We start from the raw sequence: 17,007 nt of genomic DNA on the forward strand, positions 1-17,007 counted from the left end.
AATTTTGTTGTCAGAAGGGGGTCACAGTGCAATGAAGTTTGAGAACCGCTGCAAGGTTCAAGTTAACTTAATTCAAACCTTCAAGCAAACATGACAGGTTTGATTCACTGCCAACCCTTTGCAAACTGAACTCCAGGATTCAGCTCCTGAACAGCCCCCTAATGGGTTGTTGCAGCTCTAGCACTCACCCAGGGCTTTTTGTTTTGTTTTGTTTTTTTGGTGAGTATCTAAATTTCTAACGACGTTACCCATCTTTTTTAAGGGACTATTACTTAGTGGAGGCCCAAAATAGGGTCTGTAAATTAAAAATGACCAATGCCATTATTAATAAACACTTTCATGTTTTAAACTGGTTTTGTTTGGTTTTTAAAATATTCCCACTTCATGACTTTGCTACCCAAACGTCCGAGCACTGTGCTAGTTCATGAGAACCTGAGTGTGAAAGTGACTCCTATCGGCATTGTCCAAACTGAGTGAGCTGGAAGATAAACAATATTGGTGAACTTCAAATAATGAAAAGTAAACTAGATTTTTAATGTTAAAAAATAATCCGGATAGCTACTAAAACATGGAAATAAATGTGATTTTTCTTTAGTTGGACAATATACCTTCTTAAAGTAAATTAAATTTCAGGCCAGGAAATTTCAGGCCAGACTACTTGAGTGTCTCTTTAAATGAACAATGCTCAATTACTTGGCATCTGTTCCATTCTGTTCCTTTTCCAGTATCAGCTGTCCAAGAAGTGATTCCTTACTTATTCCTTCTCATTCCTTATGATGAGAAAGGCAAATGTGATGAAAAGTGAAGTGTAAATCCTAAATCTGGTCATTAATGCCAGCAATCCTCAAGAATAACAGAATCTATATGCTAGTCTCTTACAATTTGAGTCCCCCAAAAGGGTTTGGTTTTGCCTTTAACTATGAGAGGGCTCTACCGTCTGGCGCAATTACTCCACTGAAGTTAACACAACAGAGGGCAACATCACCAAACAAAATATCAATGTTTATTTTTCATAAATAACTATGGAGGTAAATGCTCTAGCTGTAAGTGAAAAGCAATCACATTTGTTGTTTCAGGACCAGATTCTACCACCTTTATTCATGTTTCCTCCATAAACAGGCCCAATGGGACTACCAGAAGAGTGAGGTGCTCTTACATGAGTAAGGGTGGCAGTATCTGGCTCTATATCTCAAGTGGTCTACCATTTTTAGCCATCTGTTTAACAGATCATTTAAAATAAATAATACCTTAGGCACCAGACAAGTTAATCTGAATTTCAGCATCTATGTGCCAACTTTAAAATCAGGGTTAGAGTTTTTTTCTTGTATACACATAATTATATATCAGCCTCCAAACAGCAAGCAGCTCCATGTTCTTGTATAGTTTGTTTCTTGTGAATAAATGTACAGCAGAAACCCAAACCACATTAATGATAACCTTGTTAAATATAAACTAGTATGCAATTATTGAAACTGCTAACACAAACAAAAAAGGCAGGAAACTCTGATTATATGTTCACAATGGCTTCTGAAAACTAACTGAAAACAAAAACATCATATAGCATGTCTTGTGTGATATTGTAATAGAAAATAATTTCATATTACTGGATAACAAAGTGCATGTCTAAGCATAGAGAACTAGTCTTTCAAATGACAGATCAAACTCAAGTCTGCCACAAGGGGAGTGGGAGAAAGCAAATACAAAGAAATTCTCTGAACACTTTATTTTACTCTCCTCCACTCCTTTCTAATCCCTATACTCTCATCACTGAAAGCTACTGCCTAATGACTCTCCTTCAGGTGAGCTAATGACTGTCTTGGGGCAATTTCAGTGATTTTTTTTTCTCTCCTTGTCATCCTGCTCATAGTGGAAGGCCATATGCAGAGCATTTGGCTCTTTCCTCACCATTAACTGAACAGCAGAAGGTCTCACTTGAACTCTGTGCTTGGGCTTATGTCAGCAGTGTGCATGCATATGATTTATCTGTTATGTAGCTCTCTTGTAAGAGTAGGACCTAGTGGATAATTTGTAAGTAGGGATAGTCTAATGGCTGTTCATTGTGCATAATCTATACTTGAGCCTAAGGCTTATATAAGACCTCTGAAAGGATACCTTATGCACTGTGTGCAAGCTAGAGTAGTCAAATTGGTGCTGCTTTATAATTATATTATCTATTTATCAGATATTTTGAAAGGTGCCATGTGCATTTTATAATGGCAATATATTCAGTGTGGGCCAAGTTCTGCTCTAGATTACATCCATGCAATCTCACTATAGTCAGCATGTAACTGAAGGGAAAACTTGCCACTAAAGAGCACACAAGTGATACAAAGCCCAGGGCCAAATTTACCAGGCATCCCACTTACACCAGAGCTTAATTTAGCCCAAGAAGAAGCAACTGCATGAGAAAACACTTCTAACTTCAAATCTATAAATCTGGGTGCACCACATACGCACATGGAGGACTCAGAGAGGGCCAATACCTGATTGGTACCGTATATTGGATGAGCTGTTGTTCAGATCGCTCTCTCTCTCAACTTTCCAATAATCAACTCTGCTATTTGTATGCAGAATAAAGTGAAACCTACAAGGTGCCTCATAACCAGTGCTTTTGCAGCATTAAACACTGAGCTGGTTTATGAAACCCTGATCTGTGGGGATTCCCCCTAGCGTAAGAAATCTTGATTACCTATTAGATTAGATAATGCAGTCTACAAGGCAGATTGAATAAGCGGGTATGCAGCCACGGACAATTTTCATTTGCTATATCTCCAACTTTTCCAAGCAAGCTAATATAAAAAGCTGTATGTATTAGGGAGGGAAATAAAACAACCAAGCAGACACAGAAATGAGAAGGAAAACATTGCAGAACAAGAGGTGTAAGGGGTTGGCAGGAAGATCAGAGGAGTCCAGTTAAGGAGTGACACAGATGAGATCTGAAGAAGTCCCATCCAGATCTCTTCAGCCGGGAGGAAGATGTCCCGTCTATAATATAGGGCCAACATGTGCATGCAATGAAAAATAAGAAGGATCTTTGGGACTCAAGTAAGCCTTTACAGGAGCATTAATACAGCTATTATTCAGTAAGGAGAACAACAAGGGTGAGGAGAAAATCTTCTCTTGAACAGTAACAGAGCACTGCTCAGAACATCTCTTTTTCAAATAAATGGAGGAACTCTTATCAAAGGAGGAACTATAGATGAAGACTAGAACTAGACTGAAGCTTGGGTTCGATAGGGTACATCACCAGCAGCTATTTTATTGGGGGCTTACCTCAGCATCAACATCTGTAAAAGGATCTCAGAAAGCTATGACTACAATTCAGATCAAATCAAGGACAGGGGGTATACAGTATTGAGACAACTTTCATCTGGTAGACCTCCAATTTTTCCACTAAAGCTAAACCTTAAAAGGCTGTTTCTACAGCAGCCTATGGTACTTTTACGATCAATTACCCTTATAAACTGTTGAAGCATGAGAGTCAAAGTCTACTTAGCTAAATTTATGGGAGAAATAGAAAGAAGTGAGCATAACAAATGGGGAATGTAGGAGTGGCAAATTGTGCTGGTCTGGAGAAGCACAGTTTCTGCCTCCAGTTTCTTCCCTACTCCACTGTGACACCTAAGATATTAACAGGTTTCAGAGTAGCAGCCGTGTTAGTCTGTATCCGCAAAAAGAAAAGGAATACTTGTGGCACCTGAGAGACTAACAAATTTATTTGAGCATAAGCTTTCGTGAGCTACAGCTCACTTCATCAGCTGCATTCAGTGGAAAATACAGTGGGGAGATTTATATACACAGAGAACATGAAACAATGGGTGTTACCCTACACACTGTAATGAGAGTGATCAGGTAAGGTGAGCTATTACCAGCAGGAGGGGGGGGGGAACCTTTTGTATTGATAATCAACGTGCGCCATTTCCAGCAGTTGACAAGAATGTCTGAGGACAGTGTGAGGGGGGAAGGGGGGATAAACATGGGGAAATAGTTTTACTTTGTGTAATGACCCATCCACTCCCAGTCTTTATTCAAGCCTTAATCTATCCAGTTTGCAAATTAATTCCAATTCAGCAGTCTCTCGTTGGAGTCTGTTTTTGAAGTTATTTTGTTGAAGAGTTGCCACTTTTAGTTCTGTAATTGATTGACCAAAGAGATTGAAGTGTTCTCCGACTGGTTTTTGAATGTTATAATTCTTGACGTCTGATTTGTGCCCATTTATTCTTTTACGTGGAGACTGTTAAGCGAATATTAAGCGAATGAGGATTATTGTGTATCTCTGATACATTTATTCCATAATGCACATATACATTTGTACATGGTTGAGTATTCTTAGTAGATGTCTTTAGAAATATTTAAGCAAGCGAGATTCTTCTCTGTGGGAGAGTTCATTAAAAGGGCAAACTAATAACCAGTGGCACAAGGTGGTAAGACATTCACCATAAGAAAAAGTGGTGTCTGTAGATAAAGGGCCTGCTTAAGGGGTTATCAAGTCTCTTTTCTTTCATGTATTTTTTGATGTCCAATCATTGTAGTCAATGGAAAGAGGACTCTGGAGCAGGGTCTTTCAATAGTATTTGTGTTAGCAGTCTGTCTAGAAAGCATTCAGAATGATAGGTTCAGTCCATTGCATTTACACAAATGAGAAAACAAGGGGGTAAGACTTTGGATTTATTTATAAGAAAACCAATGTTGCACTAAGTATAAAAAAAGGATATCTGGCAAGAATATACATATGAGTTTAAACCTGAACCATTTAGGGTGAAACTTTGAAAAACTTGCCTGCTAATTTACCAGTGAATGTATTAATCAGCATGACACAGCTAAATCCACAGTACACATATATAAATATCCACATTCATATAATAAAATAATTATTTGTTCTCTCCATGGTGCCTCCAGCTCATGGGACATAAATTGCCACAACTACAAGAAGTTTACCTATTCTATTGTGGTACTGCAGTTTACACCAGTATAACTGTCATTATCCCTCATCTTACTGGGTTCCAGACACTGTCAAATGACAATATTTTAACTGTTGAGCATCTGCTCAATGTGCATGCTAAAAGAAAATGCTTCAACTCTGAAAATGTTCATGGAGGTTAAAGGAATGATGTGTGCTTAAACTGAGAATGGCACAGAACTGTCATGTATGGCTCATTTATTCAACAGGGTTACTACAACGCTGCAATTTTTAATCTTTCTATTAGGTAAACAGAATGCTTACACTAGACAGGGAGGAGGGAAACCTCACCGATCAATATTTCAAAATCCAGATCTGTGTCTGAACCCTACAAACTAACACTGCTACTCAGGTCAGCTTGTTAAAAATGCCAGATTAATGTTAACAACAGACAAATGCCCGCTACCCATTAATGGAAAAAGGAGAGGCAATAACTTAGCAGCCAGGCCTTTTCTCGTGTCACCGACCCAATGACACCCTAGCGATTAACACAGTCTATCAACAGCTGAGGTGCCACAAGTCCTCCTTTTCTTTTTGCGAATACAGACTAACACGGCTGTTACTCTGAAACCTATTTTTAACCCTGTATCTGATCTGCTCTCTAACCTGGCCGCTGCACAGATGTTCACATGCCAGGAAACGTGCATTGACAGGTCTCCTGAGCACGGGGCACCAGCCCCTGAAACAAGCGTTAACTGCACATATCTTAATCGGTAGCACACGGAACTTCAGCGGGGAAGGGGGCGTTGTATAAACAATACGATCTCGGCCCAGCTGAAACCAGAACTAATGGGTTTGCCAAGGTGACCTGGACTAAGTTCAAAAGCCCGCAGCGCCCCGCCCGCGCAGGTTGGGTGCTGCTCACCCTGGCCGGAGTTAGCTCCGGGTCCGGGTCCCCGTCCCCTCTGGCACCTTTAGGGGTCGGTGTCGCCTGCCCGCGTGCAAGTGTCACCCACCGGCCCGCGCGGTGCCCTGTGCACGCCGCCCCCGGGGACTCGCGCACGGCGCAGGGAGGCGAGGGGCGTGCACGGGGCTCGCTTACCGGGACCTCTGCAGCTCCAAGGCGCCGGGGCCGCCCTGCTCCAGGCAGCAGTAGCCCTGCGGGATGGGTCTGGAGAAGGAGACGGGCAGGATTCCCTGAGTGAAGGAGTTGAGGCGGCCCCTGCTGCCGCCGGCCCCCCCGGAGGGGGTCCCCGAGCCCAGGAAGGCGGCCGCCGGCACCTGCACGCTGGCGAAGGCATCCTCCTCCTCTTCCTCCGGCGGCTCCCCAGCCGCTCCCGGGGGGCTCGAGAGCCGGCCGCTGCCGCAGTGGCCCCCCGGCTGCTGCGGAGCCGCTGCCGCGGCGGGGGGCTGGAAGGCGCCCAGGCTGTGCCGAGCCCTGGCGCTGCCGGCGGCCGCCTTGGCGGCGCCCCCGCTCGGCTCTGCCCCGCTCTCCTCGTGCGGCAGCGGCGGCCGGCCGTCCAGCGAGATGTTGGTGAGGAAGGAGAGCGCTGCCTGCCTGCGCCGGGGGTCCATGCGCGGCGGCGCCTGCTGCTGCTTCCTCAAGCCGGGCTCCCGCGGCGGCTGCTGCAACGTGCTGCTCGCGCTGCCAGGGCTGCTGGTGGCCGCCGCCGCCGCCGCCATTGTCCGGGTCTCGCTCCTTCCCCGCTCCTCCCGCTCCCCCAGGCAGTCACCGCGGCGAGGCGGCGGCTCTCGGGCAGGCTGCGGAGGAGAAGGGTTAGCAGGCAGGGCGAGGGAGCGGTGGCTTGCCTGGCATGCTGCCTTCCCTCCCTCCCCCTGGCTGTGTGTGCATGGATGGCTCGCTGCCTACTTATCGCGGCCCCCCCTACCCCCCCAGCCTTGCCTGGCTCCCTGCCTCTCTCCCCCTCCCCTCGGGCAGTGTTAGCAGTCGTTATAGGTGCACTCGCCCTGCCATAACACAGCAATCACGTGTGGGGGATAGCGAGCTGGGAAGAAAACAAAAGCCCCAGCCAGCAGCTGGAGGAGGAGGAGGCTGGGTCTAAGTCAGCTCCCTCCTTTCAACCCTTCTGTTTTTTTCCTCCTCCTTGTGTCTGTGCGCTGGGGGGAGGCAGCGGCGGAAGGTGGAGTCTGGGTGTAGTACCCACCACATGGTCCTGAGGTGGTTACATAAGCCCATTCAGGCTCCCAGAGTGTAACCCTGCGGCTCCACTGCCAGGCCGTGGCTCCCGAAGAAGGAGCGTGGTCTGCAGAGATGGCTGGTGGACTAGGAATTCCAGAGCCCTCAGTCCCACTTTAGCCAGCGACTCGCTGGGTGGTCTGGAGCTAGTCACTTAATCCTTGTGCATTTCGTTTCCACACTGTAAACCCGGTCTATAGCACATTCCTCCCAAAGAATTTAAAGGACTTCACCAACATCTGTCTAAGGCATCCCTGTGGTCTCTGTGATTATCTCACAGTCTTCAATGTAGTTATCCACACAACACACCCCAGAAGGTAGAGGAATGCTATTAACTAGGGCTGTCAAACGCAACACACAATAAACACAATCATGAGATTAAAAAAATTAGCTGCGATTAATCTCAGTTTTAATCGCACTGTTAAACAATAATAGAATAGCAATTTAAATTCAGCATGGAAGCATGCCTTCTGGAATGGTGGCCAAAGGATGAAGGGGCATACGAATGTTTAGTATATCTGGCACCTAAATACCTTGCAACACTATCTACAACAGTGCCATGTGAATGCCCTTCTAACTTGCAGGTAATGTAAATAAGAAGCAGGCAGCATTATCTCCCATAAATGTAAACAAACTTGTTTATCTTAGCAATTGGCTGAACACAAGAAGTAGAACTGAGTGGACTTGTAGGCTCTAAAGTTTTACATTGTTTTGAGTGAAGTTATGTAAAAAAAAATTCTAAATGTGTAAACTGTACTTTCCCGATAAAGAGATTGCATTACAGTACTTGTATGAGGTGAACTGAAGAATACTATTTCTTTGTTTATCTTTTTTACAGTGCAAATATTTGTAATCAAAAATAATAATATAGAGTGAGCACTCTGTACTTCGTATTCTGTGTTGTAATTTAAATCAATATATTTGAAAATGTAGAAAAACATCCCAAAATATTTATAATAAATTTAAATTGGTGTTCTATTATTGTTTAACAGTGTGATTAAAACTGCAATTAATCGTGACTTTTTAAAATCTAGTTAATTTGTTTTGCATTAATAGCTTGAGTTAACTGCAATGAATTTACAGCCCTACTATTACTGTGGTTTTACAGATGGGGTGGGGGCACAGAGAGAACAGTATGGCTACACTGCATGCAGCCTGGGCTCTAACTCAGGTTTGAGCCCACGTCCCTTTCAGTCCACACACAAATTAGTCTAAGTCAGCTCCGCAAGCATTCACGTCTTGGGTCCTAGGATCCTGCAAGGGTAGTGGGTCAGAGAACAAGCCCCGCTGTCATTTTGAAGTGTGAATGTAGGTCAAGCTGCAGACTCGAGTCAGAAGGTCTGTGTAGTACAGTACAGACACATTAGCACAGCTGTGAAACCCAGATCCAGCAATGATAAACCCAAGTTTACAGAGTAGTGTTAGTGTGACCACTCAAGCATGGACTTAAAAAGTCCACAAACCTGAATCCCACTGACCAGGGCTTACTGTGCTGTGTGTAGACCTATGGTGACTTGCTCATTGTCACACAGGATGTCAGTGGCACAGCCAAGTGTAAAATCCAGACCTTCTGACTCTTCTGCTTAACCAGAAACCATCCTCCCTCTCCCATCCCCTAAATGAAGATAATAGTTAGGAGGAATCAGCTATTTTCAAAATTTTGTTGAAATATGAAAACAAAACATTTTTCAAGCATTTCTTATAGAAGTTATCTACCACACAGGAATGATGAATGGATTATTTATTTGGGTTTACAGCAGTGGTGGGCAACCGGCAGGCCGCATGTAACCCAGCAGGGTAATCTGATTGTGGGCCGCGAGACATTTTGCTGACGTTGACTGTCCGCAGACATGGCCCAGCGCAGCTCCCAGTGGCTGCGGTTTGCCATTTTTGGCCAATGGGAGCTGTGGAAAGCGGTGGCCAGCACATTCCTGCGGCCCGCCACTTCCTGCAGCTCCCATTGGCTGGGAATGGCGAACCGCAGCCACTGGGAGCTGCGGGGGGCCGTGCCTGCGGACAGTCAACATCAGCAAAATGTCTCGCAGCCTGCAATCAGATTACCCTGCTGGGCCGCCCATGGGCCGCAGATTGCCCACCACTGGTTTACAGCCTTTTAGTTTACCCCACACTTAGAAATGTAAGTAGGTGTTCTTCCTTTATTAATTATCATCTTCCATGGAATTTTGTGTTTTCCCTATCTTTCCCTATCTCCATCAGTCCTCCATGAGAACAGCTAGTGACACCAGAATAGTGTCTGAGGTGCTGTCTTGAACCTCATGTATTTCTGTTAACTCAACCTGTTACAAGAGTTTTTCTTCTGGTGATAATTTCATCAATGGCTTAAGAAATGGTTGGATCTCACACACACAAGGGGTGCAGTTGTCAGACAGCCATATGCCTAAGGCTGCATACAGAAGTATAACTAGTATAACGTGATCTGCATTAGTTTCAGGTTACGTTTACTGATGGCTAACATGTTATCTCCAATTGCGAACCATGGGCAAATATGAGATGCTTCTGCTTTACAATTTTTATTAATATTTTCTAATATGATTAGTAACAAATGCAGAAAACAAGTTTAAACTTGGCCTATCAGAGGGACTCCTGGGCCCTACCCTCCATTCCTTGTAAAACTGGAGTTTTGAATGCCCAAACAATTCAAGACTGGGCTCCTTGATGTGATGGTGACTCAGTCTGGATTTCCTTTATTCACTCTACTCCTCTTTTGACATAAAATTGAAAATGGTGACAGCGTCAAGGATGAGAGGTAACAGCAAACTCAACAGTTATAGTTGCCTGAACAATTTTCAGTTGACAGGTGGCTGGAAAGTCCTTGCTGTAGGGTTCCCCACCACCAGGGCTCAGGATGACGAGCGCAGGGGCTTGTCTAGATTAGAGAAATTTGCACAAGGGCAAATGTAGTTATACTTGTTCGAATGTCCCTAATCTACACAAGCCTTTAATAAGGTAAATCACATTGGTGCAAGCATCATTTTGCATGGGTTTGTGTGTCTGTGGTAAGGGTTTGCCTCAAAGTACTGTAACTACATCAGCGTAGTTAAACTGGTGCAAATGTTGCTAATTTAGACAGACCACCTTTCTATGTAAGTATTCTCTCTGTACAGGCCCGCCTTCAACAATGACTGCAGGATGACCTGATATTTCTCCTATTGCATACAGGAATAAACTCATTTAAGAAAGCAGCATAAAACAAAGAAGATTATAGTCCTTTTCAGATGGAAATGATATTCTTAATTAAGTGTATGGCACCGTGTTATTAACATGATGGGTGTGTTAGAAATACATAAATATGCAAGCATGCTATATTAGTTGCAAATTAAAATCACAGGTGTCTGCATTCACATCTAAAGTATCTCTGAGGTGTTTCCCTCAGGGTTATAAATAAGGAAGAAATCATGCAGCTGGCTGCAAAGTAGAAATTATGTCCATTCAGTCCATGGTCTGACTCAATACGTAAGACTACTTGCATGATGTTTGTTCTGTTTGCTGGAGTCTGACCTGACAAAGATAACCAAACTGAGTTCACTGTGTGAAACTTGAAAGCTTGGTCCTTCATGCAGTATGATACAGCAATCAATAAGGTTATTAGTATATATGGATTGAGAAATCCTCCACTCTAGAGCTGCACAGAAAATGTTGATGAAAAATAGAAAAAAGTGGTCTTTGAAATTCTTCATGACATTCTCATCCTCTCCCCTTGCCTTTTTATTTGTGTGTGTGTGCCTGAGTGGGGAAAATTTCAAAAATGGGAGGGTGGGGGTGGAGGAGAGGGGGAGAAATTCTGATAACTTTTATGACTCTTTATTTTTCCTCTCTTCATTTTTCAACCGACCAGCTCTGCTTACCTGAAACAAAAAGTGTTGATAATAGAGACCAGAGGGTGATATAAGTGGTAAGATGGTGACAAGCGGTATGCTCAAGAGGCTGCTGTAGGGGGCGTCTGTCTTGTTCACCCTGAATACAATGAGCTGGGGGAGAGATTAGGCAGCCATGTGCATGGATTTAAAGAGATCTGGAAAATTAAAGATATAGCCAAACAAGAAGCTCAGGCAATTTAAGAGTGTGGATCTAGTCTGAAACATGACTATGCAAAACTGGCACCTTCTGTCGTGCAATGTTTACTCTATGTAGATAAACTAAAATAACTCCTCTCAAATTAGCCGAATAACACCTGAGCTACACAGATGTCTGGGTTAGCAGCTGATGAAATGTGTTAACATGAGCCATAGCCTATAATACCCACTGACTGGCCAGCCAACTTGAGTAGAAAAACTGCCATCACCCAGGAGTTAAGGGTTTTTGTGTGTGGATGAGACTCAAGTCAGGGGCAACCCTCAAGTGATAACTCGAGTTAACCCTGCAGTGAGGACAAGCCTGGAGTCACCGATCAAGTCATCAATCTGTCTCCTGTGTGCATTCAGCATAATATCTGCTGTCTTTAGTGACAAAAATAAGGCCAAGTCTACACTAGAAGGTTTTTTAGCATAGCTATGTCAGTGGGGTGGAAAAAAAACCCACTTCCAGTCAATATAACTAGCAAAATCCCCAGTGTAGATGCAGCTATGCCAACTGTTGGCATAGCTAATGTCATTTGAAAGAAAAACTCCTGTTGGCATAAGCTACATCTAGGCTTGGGGAGGTCTGCTGGCAGAGCATGTGTGGTGTAGACAAGGCCTGGGTTTTTATTCTTGCTAGCCCTGCACAGCCACCACAGCTAAGAGAGAGGGAAGTTGGTTCTATTCTCTTTGTGCAACAGCAACAGAATTGTTTATGAAATTCCAGTGACAGGACTGGTCAGATAATGAGATTAATAATGGGGTTGCGCAGACATCAGTGAAGGAGCAGTGTGATGACAGTACTTCTGTACGGGTGTAACTGAAAGAATAACTGATTATTATCGATGATATCCCATGAGAGAATGTACCTAGCTTGATTTTCAGAGCCCAGATTGAGTTGGCAGTTAAGACAAAAGTTCTACTGAGTACATTTGATATGCAAGTGCATTCAGAGACAATGAATATACAAATGCACAATGCCTGTCTTTTAAAGTCACGTTTCAGTGCACAACTGCACTTTAAAAGGAGAAAAATGGTAGCAATGAAGGTAGTCTTGGAAAATTGCATATAAAGTCTTGCTGCTCAAGAAAATGATCTGGGATAAAAGTGGAGAGAAACTTAAAACATAATCTCAGAAATATGTGGCAGTAGTTAAGAAAGAAAATGGAAGACTGAAATGCATAGTTTATTCACCATAGCCAAAAATGTTGACACCCAGATTTAATGTATACAAAAGTGATCTGATTCTCAGAAGTGCTGAGCTGCTGCTCACATTGACATCCCTTCTAAATCTTGAGTGTTTACATTTCAATGGGCAGATATATATTTTCTTCTGGTCTTTTTGTCAAGAATTATACTTAGCTCTTACATAATTGAAGGATGTGTACAAACATTAACTAATATATCTTCATAACAACCTACTGATGTGTAAGTTTAGTAAGTAATATGGGGTGGTCTCCCCTTTGTCTCCATGTGTGAAATCTCAGTTTATCTGGGATGGGAACAGGAGTGGAAGGGATTTCTTGAAGGCATTCTTCACCCTTGTTCCTGAACCCTGCAGAACCCTCTTTATGGATGTGCTGCAGTGTTTGGGCTCTGTGCTCTGAGATGGCCATTGCTGGGTGCAGTGCTTGGTTTCCCCCGTCTTGAAATCTGTGGAACTTGTGCTGGGTAAAGTAACGCTGAATTATTTCATCACTTTGCCCAGTTTCCACCTCCACACTGTTAGGGGCAAGGGGGAGATATCAAGGGCAGCAGCTGGTTTGTGGTCATCTGACAATATGGCAAGACACCACAGGGACCTGGATGGAAGTACAGAGGCACATGGCTTCAGTGAGGATGATGTTGTCCATCTGACATTTGTAGGATGGGGGGAGAGGAAGAGGTTCAACATGCTATTCATGGCAGGGGGCAGGGGGAAACATGCCACAAACACACATGCACTCACACACCTTTACGCAAAGAGTACAGTCTGGTGGAAACTCCATGGTAGTAGTCTGTATATGACAGGTTTCAGAGTAACAGCCGTGTTAGTCTGTATTCGCAAAAAGAAAAGGAGTACTTGTGGCACCTTAGAGACTAACCAATTTATCTGAGCGTAAGCTTTCGTGAGCTACAGCTCACTTCATCAGATGCATACTGTGGAAAGTATAGAAGATCTTTTATACCACAGTATGTATCCGATGAAGTGAGCTGTAGCTCACGAAAGCTTATGCTCAAATCAATTGGTTAGTCTCTAAGGTGCCACAAGTACTCCTTTTCTTTTAGTCTGTATGTGGGTAATCAGGCCCATTTGACAGGTGTTTATCTTGTGGGGAAACTAAGGTGGACTAGTTAAGTGGCTTGTCTGAGACCACAAATGGAATTAGGATAGGTGAGGCTAGTAGCACTTCCTGCTATTAAGGTTGCCGGACACTTCCCTTGATAAGACCCAGTTTTCAGTTGCTTATACCTTTGCCAGACATCGACTGTTTGGGCTTAAGTTTTCCAGGCTGAGTGTCTGCCTCAGGCTGAATTTTTTCTGGAAAATTTCAGCCAGAACATTTGAGCCATTTCCAAGAACAAGGCCGGGGAAAAAATCATTGTTTTACCCAGCTTAAAAATCTTGTGTTGTTTTCTTTGATAAACTCTACCGCTCACATGCTTTGGAGCAGACATGAAATTTGGCAGGACAGTGGCCTTTGTGTCCAGGATGTGCCTTTTGCCATCGCTGCGAAAATCTGCCCAAATGTAGTCCAGTTATAAGGCTTTGAGAAATCATTTAGCACATGCTCAGTAGATACTTGTTAGACTTTAACAGCTAAAACTCGCTGAAAATTCTGTCCTCACTGAGCATGTTCAAGCCTCTCATAGCTCCTATTGTAACTAGATTCTTCATTCACTGCCCCCACAGAGACTGAGAATGCTCCATGGTTACCAGGGGCTTAGAAGGATTTTCCTATAATTACTGCTCCCAGTGGCTCAGGCATAGGAACGGAGAGCAGGATGCCTTTCTCTCCTGTGCTCTCTGTGACCCCCTCCCCCTACTGGAATCCAGGGTGTGTGGAAGAGGAAGCTGTTTTATTTGAATGTGGAGGGGAGAAAAGCTGGACTACGTGGGAAGGGAAGGAAAGGAGTAGATTGGGACAAGGAGTCTGGGACTGAAGGAGGGGAGAGAAACTGGGAGTTGGAGGCAGAGGGTACTGGTAGCCAGTGACTGTAGGTGGAGAGAACTGGGAGCCACCTGGCTTGGGAGGGTCAACACTGAAATTGGATAAGGAGCTGAGGGGGAGGAGGTGACTGGGATTGGCTAGAAAAGGAGCCTGAGTCAAGGAATCAGCGGGGAGAAGAGACAAGGAGCTGTTATGCATATGTATTATGATACAGTTTTTAATTACACGCTCACATTCTATTCTTGGAGCCCTAATACTGAACTCAGGGCCAATTCAGTGCTGCTTTAATTTTAAGAAAGTGGAACGGAAGGGCTTCACCAACAACTTTGATACTGTTCTAAGAAAAATCGAACGAATACAGAAAATTATGACCAGTTTGTCAGTGTGGGGTGCACTGTCTCAAAGAAGCATATTCCACTAGGCTGCAGAACAAATTATGTGCCAGGACTAACATCTGAGCTATCGGATCAGTACACAAAATACAAGCAGAAGTTTGAAGCAGACCCATTTATTGAGGATACCATCACAGCTGGCAAAGAACAGGTCTCTGCCCTAAAGGAGAAAAAACAGAAGTCATGGCAGCATCTTACTGAGAGCATGGCCATGACCCACAGCAGTAAGAAAGCATAGATAACCATCTGGAAGCTTAACTAGGCCCCCCAAAAAGCAGAGCAACCCTACAACATTACTGCAGACCAGGTCACACACCAACTCCTAGAAAATTGCAAGGAATCAAACAAACAACCCAAGTCATGGCTTAAGCAGCAAGAAGACCAGGAGGCTTATAATTTTAGGGCACAGTACACAGTGATCGAATTAACCTCCGAATTAACACCCATAGGAATGGCAAAGTCCCCAGTCTAGATGACATTCGTACCAAACAAATCAAACCTTTCGGACCACCAACAAAGAACTGGTGAATCAAGTTGTTTAAGACACACCCAGCTGCATACAAAGGACCCAAGATCTGATGATGAGCATAGGTTGTGGCACTCATAGAATCATAGAATATCAAGGTTGGAAGGGACCTCAGGAGGTCATCTAGTCCAACGCCTGCTCAAAGCAGGACCAATCCCCAATTTTTGCTCCAGATCCCTAAATGACCCCCTCAAGGATTGAACTCACAACCCTGGGTTTAGCAGGCCAATGCTCAAACCACTGAGCTATCCCTCCGCCCCACTCCTGAAGTCGGGGAAGGATGCAGTGGAGTCGAAGAACTTCAGACCTACTACTATGTCACTTGCAAAGCATCTTATCTTAAACCGCCTCTCACTTCTCGTTGAAAAGCACCTAATCGCGGAGGAAGCTGGATTCTGCCCAGGCAAGTCACACATCAGTTAAGTGATAAACATCACTCAGTACATCAAGGATAGCTTTGAAAAGGGTATAGTAACAGGCACTGTGTTTGTTGACTTATGAGCAGCATACAGTGCATTGAATCACCAAAGGTTCCTCTCTAAAATATACAACATGATGAAAGATCACCACACCACCTCATGACTGATACAATCTCTACTAGAGAACTGACATTTTTATGTTGAACAATGCAGGAAGTGGAGTTGATGGTGACAACAGAAAAACGGACTATCTCAAGGGAGTGTACTCTTACCAGTATCTTTCAACATCTACATGAATGATCAACCAACCCATCTCAGCACAAGAAGTCTTATCTATGCTAATGACCTATGCATCGCTGCCCAAGCCAAGGATCTCCTCCAAATCAAAGCTATGCTAATGTTGGTGCTGTCCAGGCTCTCAAGCTGTTACCCCTGGAACCAATTGTGCACATTCTCAGCCAAAACACAAGGGAGTCTCTTCCATCTTAAGAGTTGTGAGGCCAATAGACAACTCAGCATCATCTGGAATCAGGTATCAAATGACCACGGCTGGAATCCTATCTACCTTGGAGTGACACTAGACCATGCTCTCTTTCCTTCAAGGCACATGTGGAAATGACAAAAGGGAAAATTAGCATCTGGAACAACATACTTAGGAAGTTTGCAAATTCAAAATGGGCAACCAACCCAGCAACACTAAGAGCCATTTCAGTTGCACTTTGCTATTTGATTGCCGAATACTCACGTCCAGTGTGGGAAAGATCAGCTCATACAAAGAAACTGGATCCTGTGCTGAATGACAGCTGCCACTACATTACAGGATGACTAAAACCAACAAATGCGAACAGCCTTTATGTGCTTGCTGGAATCACTGCTCTGGATATTAGGAGAGTGGTCACAAGCAAGAGGGAACAATTATGAAAGATCATAGATATCAGACATCTGCTACAAGGGCACACCACAGCAGTTAGCCACCCGAAATTCCAGAAAAGCTTCCTACCTGCAACAGAAATGCTTAAAAAAATCACTGACAGCTACATGACTGGAAATGTGGTACACACAGCTTGAAATACCCAATGAGGATATCAAAATGTACATAAACATTACCAAGCGCCTTCACGCAGGCATGGAGAAGGATTGGTTGACCTGGAGAGGTTTAAATCACCTCCAAACAAGAGCTGGCTGGTCAAAGACAATTTGCGGAAGGGGGTTATTCCAATGACCCATGCACATGTGATTGTAGTGAAACACAAACCAGGAAACATCTATTGGTCTGCCAGCTCATGGAAGAACTGTGCACCATGATCTCGCAAGGGCTACAGACCAGGCTATATCATTTGCCCAA

The 17,007-nt window shown here is 43.9% G+C and overlaps 1 protein-coding gene across 1 annotated transcript in view; it reads right to left on the minus strand.

The window, feature by feature from the left end:
• Nucleotides 1–7,828, minus strand: part of CABLES1 (Cdk5 and Abl enzyme substrate 1) — a 122,134-nt gene extending 114,306 nt beyond the window's left edge. Inside the window, exon 1 of the mRNA XM_084620440.1 lies at nucleotides 6,003–7,828. Coding sequence (XP_084476566.1) covers nucleotides 6,003–6,583 — 581 coding nt within the window. The 5' untranslated portion in view covers nucleotides 6,584–7,828. The remainder of the gene's footprint in view (nucleotides 1–6,002) is intronic.
• Between the last annotated feature and the right edge of the window lie 9,179 nt (nucleotides 7,829–17,007).

Source organism: Lepidochelys olivacea (assembly GCF_965140295.1).
Source record: "Lepidochelys olivacea isolate rLepOli2 genome assembly, chromosome: 2".
NCBI lineage: Eukaryota > Metazoa > Chordata > Testudines > Cheloniidae > Lepidochelys > Lepidochelys olivacea.